At 44.4% G+C, this 20,624-nt stretch overlaps 1 protein-coding gene across 2 annotated transcripts in view; it reads left to right on the forward strand.

The window, feature by feature from the left end:
- DDX42 (DEAD-box helicase 42) overlaps positions 1–19,633 on the forward strand; it is a 54,934-nt gene extending 35,301 nt beyond the window's left edge. For both annotated transcript variants that reach the window (XM_068263694.1, XM_068263693.1), the window contains exons 12-18: positions 599–646; positions 8,202–8,299; positions 10,881–11,157; positions 14,227–14,453; positions 16,215–16,325; positions 18,119–18,217; positions 18,305–19,633. In XM_068263694.1, coding sequence (XP_068119795.1) covers positions 599–646; positions 8,202–8,299; positions 10,881–11,157; positions 14,227–14,453; positions 16,215–16,325; positions 18,119–18,217; positions 18,305–19,258 — 1,814 coding nt within the window. In that variant the 3' untranslated portion in view covers positions 19,259–19,633. The remainder of the gene's footprint in view (positions 1–598; positions 647–8,201; positions 8,300–10,880; positions 11,158–14,226; positions 14,454–16,214; positions 16,326–18,118; positions 18,218–18,304) is intronic.
- The last annotated feature ends 991 nt before the right edge of the window (positions 19,634–20,624 follow it).

Here is a 20,624-nt window from a genome sequence, read left to right on the forward strand (position 1 = left end):
AGGGAAAGGAGACACAAGGAGGCAAGGGTCTGGGCAGAGCGGCCACACAGAGGACAGAACAGGGACACTTGGCAACAGAAGACACCTGGTGATAAACAGGGGACAGGAGGAGACATCTGGGGACACGCAAGAGACAGATGAGAGGACAGAAGAGGACACCAGTTGGGGGAGAACATTATAAGACGCTCTTGGAATATGGGCACACCAGGTTTAGTATATCCTTTCTTTTTTTTCCCCCCTGATTTTTACCCTCTAAACCTAGGTGAGTCTTATACAGCGGCAAATACGGTAATTCTTCTGCTGTTCCACAATTTACCAGTCAACCAATTACTGGTCTGAGCCATGCTTATGCACTTTGAGTCCTACGGGAGAAAAGCACTCCACAAATGTTGGATGTTATTGGTGTTGCATCCAGGCATCCTAGATAAGAAGTTCAGTTTTAAGTTTTTGACATATTATGAGGGGAAATCAAATAACTGTAAGAATGTGTGCAACGGTCATCAGTTTGGTCAGAAAGGTACAGGAATCCCGGGTCATAAAGCATGAATGATACATTTTATTCTACTGTTGTAAAAAACTGTTTTGATTTTTTTTACAGAATACCAAGTGAGATCCATCGCCAACCATGTGAGACCAGACCGACAGAGTAAGTTTCAAGTTACCAGTAAGCATTGAACTTGCATTGAAGGATTATCTTCCACTTTCTGGGGTTTGGACAACCTTCTCTTTAGTTTTGCTACAGCTGTCTGCAGGTTGGATTATATGACCTGTAAAATAAATAGGCTGGGGATCAGGATGGGCATCTGGCATTAAGAAGTGGGCTTGCCTTTTGGGCACATGGACTATCTGCAGTTGACTTCCACTATAAGGACAATGCCGCATAGGCAACTAGATGCTATTGTCAATTTCCACATTAGTGAATCTACCTGTTAGTGAAAATCTAACTCACCTTGGGGGCGTTTAAACCTTTTGTGGGAACCGTGATGTCTCATCAATAGCCACTCATTTCATTATTATATTCCTCTATAAAAATAAGACAATGAATTCAGTCTACATATTTCAGAAAGCATGTATTATCATTATTATGTACAGAGTTTACATGTTGTGGCCGAAACCAGAAGTCTGGCCACTTAGGGAACTGGCCGGCCAATGTTAGAAGTAGCCAGCTACTGTGGCTAATACAGGAAATGTTTTCAAATAGCTGTGCATAATCGGACTTTGGCCTGCCAGAATGTGTCCTGACAGAGCTGGCCAGCCAAGTCCTGAAAAATCAGTAAAGTGCAGCAGCTGCAATGTGGATGTCTGACTTCCCAAGACTCCTCTAACCTCTCCACGCTGAGTGCCAACTTCCACTCGCTGTGTCACTTCACAGTGTCTGTGACATAAATCGCATACACACGCCATACTTTAGCAAGAGATAAGTCCGTCAGACCGTCCCGCTGGGCGGACGGTTTGCCAACAGTAGGACGTGTTTACAGTCTGTCGGCAGACTGGTAAGACTGTTTGTGACAGTTCTGAAACAGTCTTATCAGTCTTATCAGTCTGCCGGCAGCACGTACACACGTGCTACTGTCGGCAGAACGGCCGACCAGCGGGAGCGTCTGACGGACCTGTCTCTTGCTAAAGTATGGCGTGTGTATGCGCCTTTAGAGGGTCAGCACCTCTCAGCTGTGTGTGTGTATCCCTGTGAAGTAGAAATTGGACAACTAATGCCGGCAAAGCAAGTGGCTGCAATAAGAGGCCACACACACACGCACGCCTGCTGCTAGGAGGGGCTGCCCCATCTCTTTTGCTGTCACTGAGAGAGAACACGGCAAGCGGAAGTTGAGACACAGTATGGGGAGGACAGAGGAGCCTGGGGATGTCAGACACCACCGCAGCTGCCGCTGCACTGATATTCATGACCTGGCCGGCTTGCTTTGGTTAGATCGCGTTCTGGCCAGTTAAAGTCAGCAATAAAGGGCTTTTTTCTTTTTTTTTGCATACTGGCCGCGTCAGTTGGCCAGTTCAGGTATTGGCCAGCTAGATCCTGAAGTGGGCAACTTCGGGTTCTGGATGATACAAATAATAAGTAGACAACTGATATAAATGATACATCTGACATTATAATTAGTGGTGAGTCATTGCGACTAAGAAAGCAAAACTATTTTGCAGTGTTTTTGTTTTTTTTGTTTTTTTCCAACAAGTGTTGTACCGTGTTAGCCATCAGTAAAAGCAAGAAGTTTTGAATCATGGTGATACCATTAAATGGCTAACTTAGAGACACTGAAGCGAGATAAAATCCTCGCTTTTACCTTTTATTTATGTTAAGCACTATGGCTAGTGCTAAAATGCTGCATCCCCGCGGCAAAACGAGGGGTTTATACCCCCCAAATCACAGTGCAAAACCCACAACTATCTTGATCGTGGATGTTGCTGCTCAGGTAGGCAGAACTTTGAGCTGTAGCTCTGCCTCCATTCGCGTCAATCCACCGCGGATCTCCACCTCTCCCCGCCCCTCTCAGTGAAGGAAGATTGGGGGGCGTGGAGAGGTGGCGATCGACGCACGTAGAGGCAGAGCTACATCCCAAAGCTCTGCCTCTGAGTAAGCGCTCCCCGCAATTAGCACAGGGGATTTGGGGGCTATAAACACCTTGTTCTGCCGCGGGGATGCAGCGTTTTAGCACTAGCCATAGTGCTTAATATAAATAAAAGGTAAAAGCAAGCATTTTATGTTGCTTCAGTCTCTCTTTAAGGGCTCTTTCAAACTTAGACGTTAAGGTCGCATAACGTCCCCTAACGCAACGCTTGCTGGTGGCAAAGGTGGACACTATATAAAGCCGCGTTATGCCGCTCTCGGTGCACCGTTAAAATGACTGTGGAGACCACGTGATCGGAACACTCCGCATCACGTGGTCCCGCCAGCCAATAAGCGGCCGCTCCAGGAAGTAAACACTGCAGTAGTGATGGGAAGTGCGGCTCTTTTCAATGAATCGATTCATTGAAAAGAGCCGAACTTCCCATCACTACACTGCATATTAATTAGCCATGTGGCTGGCCACAATAGCGGACTCGCCCCTCCTCCTCTCCTGCACGAGTAAATAAAAAAAAAACCACATTACTGAGCATGTGCAAACAGTCTAACACGGCTAAAACCGCTATAACGCACAACATGCTGCACTTTCATTCAAGGTGTAGCGTTACTATGTAACGCAACGTGGGCACTGTGAACAGACCATTGGTTTTTCATTACTGTGAGTTGGGATGTGTTACAGGCTGCTACAACGTGCGCCTGTAACGTCCCACTGTGAAAGCAGCCTAAAAGAATGAGAGTAAGCAACCTTTCGGCTGTGCAACCTTTGTCAGACTTCGTCTTTGTCAAACAGGTTTGAAGCCCGACGAAGGTTGCACAGCCGAAAGCTTACTTTTATTCTTTTAAGTTGGCCAGTATAAATAGTGCCTTCTTGGTTCAAAACTTCTTGCTTTTTTTCACAAGGGTACCTTTTTATAAGAAGGTTGAGCTTATTATGCAAGAGCACCAGGTCATTTTACTCAATATAAAAGATGAGGCTGTTTTGTCTCTTAAAGATGGAAGGATTGGTGGCTAGAGGGTCCCCCAGCTCTGACTGAGCCAGAGCAAGGACACTGATAGTAGGCCTGGAAGTATTACTGCCAGAAGGAGATTGGTATATAAGAAAAGAGAGGACCCGAGAGCCCAATATAGTGTAGTACGTATTGGTAATGGATATATGAAAAGAGTACAAATTTTATACTCACAAACCAGGGTTACCTCCAGGCAATCACTATATGGACAGGTGAGGAGATTGTCCTGTCCTCACTCAGGATTAAGAAGTCGCTCTCTGTAGACAGGAAGAAAAAGGGGTAATCCCCTCCACCAGGGGTGGTTATTTATAGAACTTTATAAGGACCAGAGGCGCCAAAAGAGTAAAAACAAATATTAAAAGTGCTTTGGAGGCAGTGGTGGACTTGCCTCCTGTAAGCAGACACAAACTGTGTGTTCAAGATAAGATACATTTATTGGTACACTCCAGGGGGTTCGCAACGCGTTTCGCAGGCTTAAACTCGCTTCATCAGGCACTAGTTAATTGGAGTACACAACAGCATTAGGTCCGGGTAACACCTGGCGCCTCAGTCATTGCAGATCTCCAGCTGAGTGACATAGTGGGAAAGAACTGATCAGGCAGTAACAGCTGTCACTCTTGTGTAATGTGACCACACGGGCTAGCATACAAATATTGTTGTTGCAGCTTGTTGAGTTTATTTGTACTGTTTGCTGTGCTATATCAGTGGATATCAGAGACAGAGTCCTATGGTATTTAGGAAGTCACTAGCAGTTATGCCTGGTACACGCCGCACAATTTCCATCAGATGAGTCAAATTGATTGTTTCTAACAAGTCCGATTTGATTTCCTATTGTTTTTCTGATGGGTTTTCCAATCGTTTCTATGCAAAATCGTTAAGAAAAACGAGCGTAAATCAGATAATGATCCATTCGACCCATCTGACAGAAAATTGCATGGTGTGTACCAGGCATTAAAATGGTCACTGCACATATAAGTAATTCTAATAATAAAGCCTTATGCTAGGTACACACAATGTCATTTTCCGACAGATCGATGGGTCGATTTTGATTATTTCAGACATGCCCGATCTCCAACCATTCAATAATGGGATCGATTTACAGATCAGTACTGTACAAAAACCCGGGCTGTGGAGTCGGAGTCGTGGAGTCGGGCAATTTTGGGTGCCTGGAGTCGGAGTCGGGAAAAAATGCACCGACTCCGACTCCTAATGAATTTGTAACTGTAATTAAAATAGAAAATATGATAAAATGTTCTATTTCTCAGATAATAGTTTTTAAAAATAATGTATATATATACAGTATATATACAGTAATAGCTGTGCTTAGTCCACAAAAATGAAATAAACCAATCAAAATTAGTTACTTGTGCTGCTTCAATAAAGCAGTCCCCGTATTTTTAAGGTCAGATATACATATCTGATTGTGACTGTATATATGATGTGTACACAGGAATCTCTTATATATACTAAATAACATCTATGCTGTAAGAATAAAGCCTGATGTGTAGCTGTGTCACTAATAGAGATGGTCAATGAGATGGAAATAATTCTGCACTGATGCTGATTTATGCAAATGTATGCACTCCCTTTGCTGATGAAATCAAATAATTTGATATGTTGTTAAAATTTGGTTTGGTGACTACAAATTAAAGGGTAACTGAGCCGGATGAAAAGTAAAGTTTTATACATACCTGGGGCTTATTCCAGCCCCCTTCAGGCTAATCAGTCCCTCGCTGTCCTCCACCACCCGGATCTTCTGCTATGAGTCCTGGTAATTCAGCCAGTCAGCGCTGTCCGGCCGCATGCCGCTCCCACAGCCAGGAACATTCTGCATCTGCGCAATAATGCTGCACAGGTGTAGTACGCTCCTGGCGGCGGAGTGTGTGCATGCGTACTACGCCCGACTGGCTCAAGTACCTGGACTCATAGCAGAAGATCCAGATGGTGGAGGAGGACAACGAGGGACTGATTATCCTGAAGGCGGCTGGAGGAAGCCTCAGGTATGTATAAAACTTTAATTTCATCTGTCTCAGGTTTACTTTGTTACACAGTAGTACTATACTCTACATATGCACTCTCCACAGAGCTGCAGGGAATCCACTGAGAATGCTGTGCACATTGAACACAGAGGTGTTGTCTGTTTACAATCTCCTCATTCCCCTGCAGAGTACCTGCACATCATTCTTACATGTACCCACACTTACATTGCCTAGGGCCTGATAGATGTTCTTTGTTCCGGTTTGTACCTTTTACAAGTACTCTTACCAAGGACTAGTTTTAGTCTAAAGGGAATAAATATAGTAGTCTACATATCCTTCTCACTTCAGTTGTCTTGTAAAATTCCTAAGCGTTGGCAGTTAAGAGACGAACTTCATGTTACATACTTTTAATCAACAAAATTGTAATATGCAAATTAGAGGAGTCGAGGAGTCTGAGTCGGTGGAATCCTAAACTGAGGAGTCGGAGTCGGTGGATTTTTGGACCGACTCCACAGCCCTGACAAAAACGATACCGTTACCAATCGTAGGTAGAGCGGAGATGTCGGAAATGATCAACCCGTGGATCTGGCAGGAAATTGCATTATGTGTAACTAGCATTAGATGATGTCTAGAAGAAGCTGGAGATTATGGTAACTGCGATGATCATATATGACAAGTTCAGAGTCTCCAAGAGATGGGCCTCCCCTGAAATATGCAACTAGTACAATAAAGAAAAATAAATCTCTAGGATTTTATAGGTCAGAGATCACAATAATGTATAAAATATAACTTTTATTTAACACCGTTAACAAATCTGGTGCCTAAACAACAATACAATATGGATTCCATAATCCTGCAAGTACACTGTATACAATGTGCAGCCTAACGCACGTTTCGTAGCTATTCTGCTACTTCTTCAGAGGCAAAGAATTGCGGGTAGATATCCATGGAGGAAAAAAAACATTGAAACATTGCTCCAAGATATTCTCCCTGGTACTCAAAGTATCCACGTAGGGTAGGGCAGAAAACGTCTCCGTCTGAGACAGTCAGCAGCAACTGCTAGTAAATGTAGTGAACTCTAGTTGTCCATGTGTACTAGGACGGTGTGCAGTATGAATGCAGACCATACTGCACGCCATTCCAGTACACATGGACAACTACCATCTCTAGGACATCAACAAGTTTGCCACATTTACTAGCAGTTGCTGCTGACTGACACAGATGTTTTCTGCCCTACCCTAGGTGGATACTTTGAGCATCAGGGAGAATACCTTGGAACAATGTTTCTATGATTACTGTCACGCTTGTCTGGTCACCTGCTGTGAGTAGGGCTGTATGCCCATATGACTGACCTATAACCCAGCCCTAACACCTGCGAAGACTCCTGCCTAATATAAACTACAAAACCCTGCAGGCAGATGTAGCATACAATCTGACAGACAGCAATCAGCAAACACAGCAATGAGCAATGCAAACACAGTATACTTGATAGTCACCTTAGGCCTATAGGCTGAGGCAGTCCAGATGATGGAAAAGATAGCAGGCTGTGGTATTCAATCACTAAACAGATGCGTAGTTGATAACAGGCCAGAGTCAGTCCAGGCAGAGTTCATGCAAATCCTTTAACAAGCAGAGGTCGATCCAGGCGGCAATCGGGGAAATCCAGGTGCTAGCTTAGTCGGCAATGGATAATACAATAGAGAAGCGTGGTCAGAGACTGGCAGAGGTCGGCAAAGATGAGGCAATCTGAAAGAAGCTAGTCAAGAGACAGACACAAGTCGGCAGCAAGACAGGCAACTTGGTGTGAGCGCAGTCTCAGCATAGACTATCACGGACGATGACTGAGGGCGCTCACCTTACTTTTATACCAGGACTAACCAATCAACATAAAGGGAATCCAAAGTAACCAATAGTTAAGCGGCGTGTCAGCAGGTTAGTTGACACGGCATGCACCCACGCTGTCACTGTTTACAGCGGCGGAGCACGTACTGAGGATGCATCCACGGTCTAGCCAATGGGAGTTGAGCGCTCTGCGCTCCACTGACATCAGAGCCTTGCCAAGATCTGGAGGCTTGCACTTCAGCCTGGATATTGGCGTTCTGCCGCCATAGGCGACGAGATCTTACAATTACTTTTTTTTTTTCTCCATGGATATCTACTCACAATTCTATGCCTCTGAAGAAGTAGCAGAATAGCCATGAAACGTGCGTTAGGCTGCACATTGTATAAAGTGTACTCGCATGATTATGGAATCCATATTTTATTGTTTATGTACCTGATTTTTTTTTAGCAGTGTTATATTTTATATATTATTGTGATCAATGACCTATAAAACCCTACAGAGATTTCTTTTCTTCATTGTACTGTGATTATTATCAGCCACTGATCACCGTCAAAAGAATACTGATTAGAGAGCAAAGCTTTATTTGCTCCTAATCTGCCTGCTTGCATGTTTCTATAGAGAAACAGAAAAATGTTTCTACATCGATAAAAAATGTTCCCTAAATGATGAGGCCTGGGGAAGCTTTGACCGCCATTTCTCCTGTCACAGAGCAGAGAGTCCTCGGTCATGCAGTGGCTGATACGGTCCTGTTATGTGATATAAATATGAAAGATCTCAGAACTGTTTCCTCTCCACAGCTCTGCTGTTCAGCGCTACTTTCCGGAAGAAGATTGAGAGACTGGCCAGAGATATTCTCATTGACCCCATCCGAATTGTGCAGGGAGATATTGGGGAGGTGAGTCCTTTGTCTGTGCTCCTTATAAGGAAAAACTGCAACTGTAAAACTGGACACAATAGTCTTTTTTTTTTTTTTCTAGACTAGCAGTCCAGAATACTAGAATGGCAGCTAGGCAGATATGTTTTTCTAAACAGTTTTGTGTTTAGCAGCCTTGAGACCTTGGGCAAGACTCCCTAACACTGCTACTGCCTATAGAGCGCGTCCTAGTGTCTGCAGCTCTGGCCTAACACTGCTACTCCCTATAGAGCGCGTCCTAGTGGCTGCAGCTCTGGCCTAACACTGCTACTGCCCTAGTGGCTGCAGCTCTGGCCTAACACTGCTACTACCTACAGAGCGCGTCCTAGTGGCTGCAGCTCTGGCCTAACACTGCTACTGCCTATAGAGCGCGTCCTAGTGGCTGCAGCTCCGGCCTAATACTGCTACTGCCTATAGAGCGCCCCCTAGTGTCTGCAGCTCTGGCGCTTTGAGTCAGCCAGGAGAAAAGCGTGATATACAGTAGGATGCGAAAGTTTGGGCAACATTGTTAATCGGCATGATTTTCCTGTATAAATCGTTATGATAAAAAATGTCAGTTAAATATATCATATAGGAGACACACACAGTGATATTTGAGAAGTGAAATTAAGTTTATTAGATTTACAGAAATTGCGCAATAATTGTTGAAACAAAATTAGGCAGGTGCATAAATTTGGGCATCACAAAAATGAAATGAAATCAATATTTAGTAGATCCTCCTTTTACAGAAATTACAGCCTCTAAACGCTTCCTGTAGGTTTCAATGAGAGTCTGGATTCTGGTTGAAGGTATTTTGGACCATTCATCTTTACAACACATCTCTAGTTCATTCAGGTTTGATGGTTTCTGAGCATGGACAGCTCTCTTTAACTCACACCATAGATTTTCATTTGTATTGAGGTCTGGGGACTGAGATGGCCATTCCAGAACGTTGTACTTGTTCCTCTGTGTGAATGCCTTAGTGGATTTTGAGCAGTATTTAGGGTCGTTGTCTTGTTGAAAGATGCAGCCCCGGCACAGCTTTAGCTTTGTCACTCATTCCTGGACATTGTTCTCCAGAATCTGCTGCTACTGAGTGGAATCCATGCATCTCTCAACTTTGACAAGATTCCCAGTCCCTGCACTGGCCACACAGCCCCACAGCATGATGGTACCACCACCATATTTTACTGTAGGTAGCAGGTGTTTTTCTTGAAATGCTGTGTTGTTTTTCCTCCATACATAAAGCCCCTTGTTATGCCCAAATAACTCAATTTTAGTTTCAGTAGTCCACAGCACCTTACTCCTAAATGAAGCTGGCTTGTCTAAATGTGCTTTAGCATAACTCTGTTTGTGCTGTGGGTGGAGAAAAGGCTTCCTCTGCATACAGCATCTCCTTGTGTAAGGTGCATCAAAAGGTTGAACGATTCACAGTGACTCCACCTGCAGCAAGATGATGTTGTAGGTCTTTGGTGCTGGTCTGTGGGCTGACTCTGACTGTTCTCACCATTTGTCTCTTCTGTTTATCTGAGATTGTTCTTGCTCTGCCACTTCGAGCCTTAACTTGAACTGAGCCTGTGGTCTTCCATTTCCTCAATATGTTCCTAACTGTGGAAACAGACAGCTGAAATCTCTGAGACAGCTTTCTGTATCCTTCCCATAAATCATGATAGTGAACAATCTTTATCTTCAGGTCATTTGAGATTTGTATTGAGACCCCCATGTTGCTACTCTTGAGAGCAAATTGAAACCGTTCTTGCACACTATATGTAAGTCCAATAAACTTCATTTCACTCCTCAAATATCACTGTGTGTGTCTCCTATATGATATATTTAACTGACATTTTTTATTTTCAATTGTTTTTATTGAATTTTTCAAAAAAGAAATGAACAGCTTATATCAGAATAAACATCATATAAAAGTACAGGTACAGCGACAAGATTAAGCATCAAACTTCACCTATAAGATTGACAATAAAGTACATGTTGTTTGCAATCAACAGAGAACATGTAAGCATATGATTCATAAATATAACAGAAGAGGTCGATGTTTACTACCTGTTAACATGACAAACCAACTAGATAATATACAAGGATATAGTTGAAAGATGGGGGGGGGGGGGGGGGAGAGAGAGGAGAAATCCACATTAACATAACTCTGTAGAGAAAGTCCTCCATCCTTTCATTACACCAATTATGGTTGGATGGAGACCACTCTTATCGAACCTTCTGACAATTGCAAATGTGACCAAAGCTCCAGTGAGGTCGGCCGTGTCATTTATTGCATAGTTTTCCAATCTAAACCTAGGAGATGACATTTATTACAACGGGTCAAAGGGAGAGAAAGGGATATAAGGTAGTTTAAGTTAAAGTAGGGGACTTATGGAGCGGATTGCTGCATCCGTACTTTAACTGGAATTAACTGACATTTTTTATCATAACAACCAACGATTTACAAAGGAAAATCATGACGATTAACAACGTTGCCCAAACTTTCACATCCCAATGTAAATGTTCTGCATCTTGTCATGTCTACTTTGATTTAGGTCCAATATGACTTTTTTTTCCCCTTTTTACACTTCAGGCTAATGAGGACATCACACAAGTTGTTGACATTTTCCCATCTGGCCCAGAAAAGTGGGCTTGGGTGACCCGTAGGCTGGTAGAGTTCACCTCAGCAGGCAGTGTCCTTGTTTTTGTTACCAAGAAGGCCAACGCAGAAGAGCTGGCCAACAACCTTCGTGTAGAGGATCATCCTGTGGGACTTCTTCATGGAGATATGGACCAGAGTGAACGAAACAAAGTCATCACAGACTTCAAGAAGAAAGCCATCCCCGTTATGGTGGCCACAGATGTAGCTGGTAAGGGACCAAAATGACATATAGAGATTTGTGGAATGCCCTGTTGACCTACAGGTTCACTGCCATTGTTCGGACCAGTCGTTTCGACGTCAGATCGGGCGTGTACAAACAGTCGTTCGGCTGCTAAGGCTGGTTTTGAGCCTTATCAGCCAAACGACCGTTTTTACACGCCTGATTTGATGTCCGACGACCGGTCCTTTGGAAAAATCAGACGTGTGTATGTACCTTCAGAGTATTTATTTGTATATATTTGGTGGTTGTGTAATAAATGTGCAGTGCAACATAGAGTAAAAATACCTTTAATGGGGGAATCTATTGAAGATCCATGTGCGGTGTATGGATGGATTTGTTCCCTCTCTGATCAGATACAGATCAGAGATGGATTGACCCATTTTCCACATTAGGTGGCATATGGCTACATTTAGTCATGGTTAAAGGACAACTGAAGTAAGAGGTATACGGAGGCTGCCATATTTATTTCCTTTTAAACAATACCAGTTCCCTGGCAGCCCTGCTGATCAATTTGGCTGCAGTAGTGTCTGATTAACACCAGAAACAAGCACGCAGCTAATTTTGTCAGATCTGACAATAATGTCAAAAACACCTGATCTGCTGCATGCTTGTTCAGGGGCTATGGCAGGGTAGCCAGGCAACTGGTATTGCTTAAAAGGAAATAAATATGGCAGCCTGCATATTCCTTTTGCTACAGTTGTCCTTTAAGTGTAGTTTTTTGGTGCGTTTCTTTCAAGGAGGCAGATAAATGTATTCATGTAAGTACCGGTAGTTATTGCAGTCATAAACCTAATTATAACGATAGCCTTAGTTGATGCTATTATTAGAATACCTTGATATAACTTGCCAGAAACAAGTCAAGAACGGCAAAGGCATGTCAGATCTTAGATGTGTTACAGACATACAGATAGCCTTTATGGTTGACAGCAATGGGTAGGATCCAAATTTGTTATTTTTAACCCAGTGTTAAGCGCTCTCATATGTATAGCTTTATTCCAAATATAAACTGCTAGAAGTAACCGAGCCTGACTTAATGTGCTGCTAAGTGGTGAAATAGGATCAGAGGCACAGGGAATGTTAACAGACATCTGGGAAACATTTTGTGAACAAAACTGAACAAGAATATTAAAGGACACCCGAAGCGAAAATAAACTAATGAAATAAACGATTGTATCTATCTTCCTTCTCCTAGCATGACTTTTTAAGATACTCAACAGTTTTATTTTACGTTTTAATCTACTTTAAGTTTTAATTGTTTTATTGTTTTTGCTCAATGAAACCTTCATTGAAGTATGTCTAAAATCTATAAACTATTGACCCGTTTTATCTCTTTCCTGCTCTAAGAAGCCATTTTCTGCTAGGAAAGTGTTTTACGTATAGTTGGAATTTCTTATCAGTGAGTGTCACACTGTAGTCACTTCCTGTCTGAGTCAGGACTGAGTCAGCCACTTACATACCTGGTATTTAACTCTTTCAGGCAGAGAAAGAAAAAAAAAGGAACAAAGCCTAGTTATTTGTGTGCTAGGCACTGTACATACACGTCTATCTCATGTCACATGTCACTTCGGGTGTCCTTTAAATACAAATTACAAGATTTAATTTATAACTGTGATTATTTATATCATCAAATTCATGGTAAATGTGGTGTCAGAGCCCTTTTCCACCGCACTGCTGAATCGTAAAACAGCTAGCAATTTTTAAATCGCTAGGTTATTTATTGGAATTGCGGTAGATATATTCCACTAACGTGATTCGATTTTTGTCCAAAGCGCGATCGCGTTCTGGAGCGGCTTTAAAGCGAGTTTAAAAAGGCAAGTGCATTGCGTATGCAAAAAACGCGATTATGTAAAAAGACAATTGCTGGCGTTTAACGATTGTGATTGCTAGCGGAAAAGGGCCCTTAAACATAGAGGGTACCTGGCCATCTACCAAATTTTAGGCTTATACCGTGTTTCCCCCCAAAAAGACACTGTCTTATTTTAATTTTTCATTAAAAAATATATGCTAGGGCTTATTTTCGGGGATATTTGTGGGAGTAGCCAGATCCCCCTTTAGTCAGATCCCCCAGTATATAGCAAGATCCCCCCCCCCCCCCCATTACGTACGGTAGCCATATCCCTCCAGTATATAGCAAGAATCCCCCCCCCCCCCCCCCCAGTACATACAGTAGCCAGATCCCCCAGTATATAGCCTGATCCTCCTCTCCCCAAGTATATAGCCCGATCCCCCAGGTAGTAGTACTGGTAGCAGACAACCTTCCCCCTTCACCACGCAGCCGCTGCTGCAACCGAATTACCTCCCCTGCTTCTTGCTCTCTCCAGAAACTCGGATCCCCCTGCAGGCTGCAGCTAGCGCTGTGCATAATTCAGCCTGGGCTCCGATCAGCGTGAATGCAGCTAAAGTTATACAGTAACAATGCTGCCCTCTACAGGAAGTACAGTAGAAATATTCACACCGGACTCAACCCAATCACGGATAAAAATCCAACTTCTTTAATGCATATAAGTGCAGATCCAGCATACAAGGAGCACAACGTTTCGGGCCCAACGCCCTTTCTCAAGTGCTTTTTATCCGTGATTGGGTTGAGTCCGGTGTGAATATTTCTACTGTGCTTGGACTTTTGAGAGAGGCTTGATGGACCCCTCATCTCACTAGGACTCCCCGGGAAGAAGATTTACCTGAGGCCGGCTGACATCTGGTTTTCATTGACTCTACAGGAAGTAAACAGATCACTTCCTGTACACGGGCTCTGTTGCTGTAGTGGTCACGTTTAGCTGCCTTCACTGCTGATGCATCTGAATTATGCACAGTGTTAGCCACAGCCCACAGGGGGATCCGAATGTATGTTTATGGAGCAGAGGAGAGGTAAACCGGCCACAGCAGCGGTGGGGGGAGGGGGGGAGAGATGGTTTTCAGATGGGGGAGCGCAGCTAGGTTTTCAGGGAATGCCATATTTAAAGCATGCTTAAACTATAAGATAGGTCTTATTTTAGGGGAAAGATGGTTCTATCATTTCATTGAGTGCTTCTCCATGAACTCTTATCTATCTTTTCACAGCTCGAGGTCTGGACATTCCATCCATCAAGACGGTGATAAACTATGATGTGGCACGAGACATTGACACTCACACCCATCGTATTGGCCGCACAGGTAGAGCAGGGGAGAAGGGTGTGGCCTACACGCTGTTGACGCCGAAAGACAGCAATTTTGCTGGGGACTTGGTGAGGAATCTTGAAGGAGCCAACCAGTTTGTATCCAAGGATCTTCTGGACTTGGCCATGCAGGTAATCTATGCCAATTTCATCTGGAGTAATTTCCCATAATCAATCGAATGTTTACGTTAGTTTAGTATCCCCGGATCCGTTCATGGACTAAAACCAGATCATTTGCAACCAGCTTTGTCCAATATGGAATCATTAGTTCGCTTCTTTCAGTTTTAATACTTAAAGGAGTTATCAGGGAAAATGAATAAAACAAGTGCTACTTACCCGGAGCTTCCTCCAGCCCCAAGCTCCCAGCATGTCCCTCGCCGCAGCTCCGTCCCAGTCCTCGGCGATGACGTAAGGGCGACCTCCAGGTCGGCCTGTTTCAATCACCGCCACATGCGTCGGAGCGGACTGCGCAGGCACAGTAGTTCTGCTCCAGCCCACGTGGCGGCGACCTGGAGGTTGGCCTGACGTCATCGCCGGGGACTAGGAGCGAGCTGCGGCGAACGGCTGCTGGGAGAGCTGCGGCAAGGGACATGCTGGGAGCTTGGGGCTGGAGGAAGCCCCGGGTAAGTAGCACTTACTTTATCCATGTTTCCCTGATAACTCCTTTAACGCTGACTAGTCCTTTGAAGAGAGTCTGAAGTGTCCTAAAAATTAGGTTTTTACTTTAAAAACTTCTGTAACATAATTGCACCTATTAAAACGCTGTATCTCAGCGGCTGAAAAAACAATAAATCACCCCAAACTCCCTGGGGCACATCGCAGGGTTCCTTCCGCATAGAGGCAGAGCTTTGGGCTGCAGCTCTGCCTCTACATGCGTGGATCGCTGCCTCTCCCCGCCCCTCTGTCTTCTTTCACTGAGAGGGGCGGGGAAGAGGCGGAGATGCGCGCTGATTGACACACATGGAGGCAGAGCTACAGCTCAAAGCTCTGCCTCCTCCAGCAGCAAAACCCACGACCAAGGAAGTTGTGGATTTTGCCAGGGGAGTTTGTGGTGATTTATTACTTATTCCGCTGCTGGGATGCATCGTTTTAATAGGGGTAATGGTGTTAAAGAGGTTTTTAAAGTAAAAACCTCATTTTTAGGAGACTTCAGAGTCTCTTTAAGGACAACTGAAGTGAGAGGGATATGGAGGCTGCTATTTTTATTTCCTTTTAACCTCCTTGGCGGATATAACCGCCGGAGGGGATTCAAACCAGGGACCCAGCGCTGCAAGGCGAGAGAGCTAACCACTACGCCACCGTGCTGCCCTAAATAATTAAAGTAGCCCCCATATCCCTCTCACTTCAGTTGTACTTTACCTGTGCTACTGCCATTTACGGATACATTCAGATTGTTGTACCTCATATGTCTGTAATTTCAGATTAATTTTAGCACTCCATGCAGTTTTCATGCCTCAATTTAGCTGGATATACAATACACTTTTAGTTGGCCTGCAGACTTATGTATGCCCCTCCTCCCACCCCACCCCTTTTCCAGGACAGTACATGCTGGGTGTGCTGCCTGTCAGCCAAAACCATCCCAAATGTATTATTTTGCCAGATGAACCTGAATATATGTTGGGGTTTAACAGTCAGGCTATATCACTATAGTTTGTGGTAGAGGACTGTGACAGATCAGCTATCTCTGCCCCACTAGACCCAGGTGGCAACTCGATCTAGATAGCTCACATCTTGCTTTCAGTCCCAGTTCAAGCAGTAACCTTTCTATTGACCGTAATTCCCTGTAGAGCTGTCAGAAATGCAGATATGTAGGTGTCACTTCCAGGCAGGGGGAACTGGATCTAATAATGTCTTCTGTGTAAGTGATGCCACTGTTCTTCCTTTGCTACCCAGAATGCCTGGTTCCGGAAGTCTCGCTTTAAGTCTGGGAAGGGGAAGAAGCTGAATGTTGGTGGAGGAGGCCTCGGCTATAGAGAACGTCCGGGACTTGGAGCAGACCACTCGGTCAGTGTGACATGGACAGCTTTCTTTACCCACCTACAGATCTTTTTTGTAATCTAATTTTATAGGCAATTTTAAGAAAACCAGAGACAAGGCAAGTCTGCCCCTTGTGGCTCTGCTTTCCTGCTATGTATCTTCCTAGCAGGAACGCAGACCCACAATGGGGCAGGCTTGGGCTTGAAAAGACATCACAGAAGATTGACTCTGGTATAATCATTCCGGGGCAAAGCTAGACTGAATGCTCAGTCGGGGATTGTTATCAGAGCTGGTAACAGGCAGACTAACCAGTGAAGAATGAAACACAGAGCAGGGTAGGTGTTTACTGTCATGTTTCCATTGATATATATGGTAAAATACATGAGGGTGCTTCGTCTCTGGTTCTCTTTAAGGCAAATGTGATCAAGTTTGTAAAGCCAGTCTGTGTGGTGCGATACCTTGACATTTAACATATTAATGATCTGCTCAAATTTTGTCAAAGTAAATTTGTCATGAGAGAGCAATTTAGAATGACTCTGCTGGGTGGACCACCCAGGCCACAGTATACTAGATCATACCTGAGTGGGGTTGCCAGAATCTGTCACCTACCAAGCAGAGTTAAAGTGGCCACACAGCAGGCGACTTGGTAGCCAATCGACTATCCAATTTGATATAATCTAATTGGACGAAAATTCGGTGCTGCCAAGTGTATGCCCGACTGACAGTGAGACCGATTTTGGAACGAAAATTGCAAGATGTTTCTTGATCTGGTGCCCAGCGGTAGGCCTGCAATTTCCCGACGAGCGCGACGAAACTCCCGACGCTGTCCCCTGTAATGAATGATCCCCAGTGTAAATGTATACATTACCTCTCTGCGACCTCCCCTTGTCCCCCGCTGGCTGCTGGGATTCAGTTTCTGCATACACGCACGCCCCACGTGGCTTCCTAGTAAGCGCGTACGTGTGACATCACATATGCGCGCCCTTACTAGGAGGCTACGTGGGGCGTGTCTATGCAGAGATGGAATTCCGGAAGCCAGCAGGGGACAAGCAGAGGCCGTGGAGAGGTAATGTATACACACAGGGCATGGGGGGACATACATTAGGGAGGCAAGGAACAGCGTAGCGGAGCATAAGGCCGATTTTGGATCGATTCAGCATAACATTTATCGGGAATCGACCTGTGGTGTATGGGCAACTGACAGATCTCTCTCTTATCAGATTCGATGAGAGAGATTTGTCTCTTGGTCGAATCTGCCCATACATCTCTAGATGTATGTGGTTACCTTTAGAGGCTTCTCCATTTACTGTCTTTATACCATACACTACCTGGGAAAGTCTGTGAGACCACCCAACCAGATCATGTTATGGCTAAAAACGTACCTTTTCTGTCTGTCACAAATTTAGCACTCTTACTTTGCAGTACTGGGTCCCTGGTTCAAATCTAAGCCAATACACCATCCGCATGGAGTTTGCATGTTCTCCCCATGTTTTCTTGGTTTTTCTTCCATATTGGTGTTAGACAACAGGAACATATGATAATGACTGACTCTGGTAGAGAAGATTGTGAGCTCCTCTGAGGTACAGTTAGTGACACGACTATATACACTATGGGAAGTATTGCAGAAGATGTCAGCACTATATCCTGTCCAACCCTTATTTTTTTCCCCTCCCTTGGTCAGTGAAAATGTGTGTTAGGAGATCTTCTGCTCATTGCTACTTCTGCCATGGGCTGTCAAACATTGGGTGTATAGCGGTATGGCTAAGCCCTCTTGTTCCTACTGACCCTTTCATTGATGATCATACTTCACTTTCTTGTAGGAGCGTGCGGCTGGGGGTGTGATGAGCAACTATGAAGCATTCAAACCCACTGGTGGAGCGATGGGAGACAGATTGTCTGCTATGAAGGCTGCTTTTCAGGTGAGCAGTACAACATTTATTTTTCAGTGTGCAGTAAGGATAACAAGTTCATACAATAATTTCATTCTCTCTTTATCCTACTTCCAGTCTCAATACAAAAATCATTTTGTAGCTGCCAGTTCAAGTTCACAGAAAACGGCAACCTCTAATCTCAACTCTGGTGCATGGACAAGTGCTGGCAGCTTAAACTCCGTTCCTACCACCCCAGCTCCGAGCGTAGCAAAACCAGAGGAGACTGCTCTATCCTCTTCTAAAACCATGCTAGGCTTCACCAGCAGTGGAACACTCAGCAGCATCCCTGCTCCTCAGTATCCTCCCATGGCACCTGTTTCTCCCAGTTTCTCCCCTACCAGCCAATACAGTGCCAAAGAGAGTAACAGGGAAGGAAGTGGAAGCAGAGAGCGAGACAAGCACAGTGATGGAAGAGGAAAGCACGGGGATGGTCATCGCCATGGTGACAGGGAGAGCCACCGTCATGGAGATGGACACCGGCATTCCGGTGGTGGGCGGCATGGGGACAGTCGAAATGGGGAGGGGAGGAGAGAAGGTGACGGTCGAAGGGAGACCTCACGAGATGTCGAAGGGCGACGTGAGGGTTCCCGTGATCGGGACGAGAGTCGGAGAGACAGCTACGGAGACAGTCGAAAAGAAAGCTCTCATGAAAGCCGTAGAGAGAGCTCCCGTGATGGGGATAGTCGTAAGGAACCGCGAGAAGAAGGTGAAAGCCGTAGAGAGAGCTCCCGTGATGGGGATAGTCGTAAGGAACCGCGAGAAGAAGGTGAAAGCCGTAGAGAGAGCTCCCGTGATGGGGATAGTCGTAAGGAACCGCGAGAAGAAGGTGAAAGCCGTAGAGAGAGCTCCCGTGATGGGGATAGTCGCAAGGAACCGCGAGAAGATGGTGAAAGCCGTAGAGAGAGCTCCCGTGATGGGGATAGTCGCAAGGAACCGCGAGAAGATGGTGAAAGCCGCAAAGAATCGAAAGGTGAAAGTTTTGCAGTTCCAGAACCTCCTAAGCGGAAAAAGAGCAGATGGGACACTTAAATTCTTCTGGTGGAATGCAGCATATGTCACCTTTGCTGTCCTTTGTTCTTATGATGCTTGCTTTTGGGGCACACTGGTGGAACCTTGCATTGAATGTTTGGTCAGATTTATATTCTGTTCTGGAGTATAACATCAGTTATTTGCTTGGTAAGAGCCGTTACCAGACTGCACTGTCCACACTATTTCCAACCTCCCACCAGTACAATGTAGAGCGATACCACCCTCTCAGTCTCCATCCATCCCGTTCTTTGATCCGTGTGTTAGGACTTGTCTCTCTACCAAGCTGAGATACTGGTTTTATTTTTCATGTGTGTTTTTCCTCTGTGTGTTATGATGTTCTCATGTCACAAATTGTGATTAAAACATTGAATTTTGTTTGGATGTGATCTCGTTCTTTCCTCTGTACTGTTATATGCAGCTTGGTTTCTTTATAATGATGCATAGCTGACCTTACAAGGTACGGTAAGTAAAATATTCTTTTGAGACTCCCGATTTTCAAGCTGCATGCACAATTTGTATAATTCTGCATCAACTCGGCATTGGTTTTTCTCTGACCATCCCTAGTCACTGTCGGGAGGACTGCTGGCTCAGTGGTTAAGGAGTGGGAGAACAGTGTCCTCGGCTTAGAGGGGGGTTGCGGCTATTATTTTCAGCTACCTCATGTAAAACTGGAATATTGCAAATAGAGATATAGGCTTCAATTCACAGAGACTTGTGCCGTAACAGAACAGCAGCTACGGAGTGGTCTCTCTTTTGTTACATCTGACTTCTGTGCAGTGAGGGCATTACAATAGTAAGAAGCATCCCTTTAGGTGTTCATTCTAGTCCCTCTGAATCTGCCTATTAGTCTTTCTTAACATTTTATTAAATGACCATAGTTTAGATGAACTTCCAAGAAACTTAAAGAGACAACATGTTTAGCCTTATTTCTTCTATCCTATACGTTCCTATACCTCTTCTAATGTGGTCTGGCTTACTGCAGCCTTTTCTAGTTGCACTGTCTCTGTAATATATCTAATCTTCTTTTCTTTGTCAAGCTTTGTGGATCCAGAGAGGAATGGGCTGCCTCTGTTGTAATAGGGACAAGTTATGCACGCCCCCTCCAGGCTCTGTGTGCTTTGTTTATTCCTCACAGACAGCGTCCCTGCTCTGTTTCAGCTTGTCTGTGATGCAGTTTGTGAGGCTGAGGGGGGAGGGAGCTGCCTGTCACATGTCGAGAAACTGTGATGAATCCCAGAGTGGAGTGCAGATAATTCACTATGTAATAAAAACTTGTAGTGTACTGTAACATGAGATAGCTATATATATATATATATATATATATATATATATATATATATATATATATATATATATATATATATAT

The sequence above is a fragment of the Hyperolius riggenbachi genome, chromosome 12 (genome assembly GCF_040937935.1).
Source record: "Hyperolius riggenbachi isolate aHypRig1 chromosome 12, aHypRig1.pri, whole genome shotgun sequence".
Lineage (NCBI taxonomy): Eukaryota > Metazoa > Chordata > Amphibia > Anura > Hyperoliidae > Hyperolius > Hyperolius riggenbachi.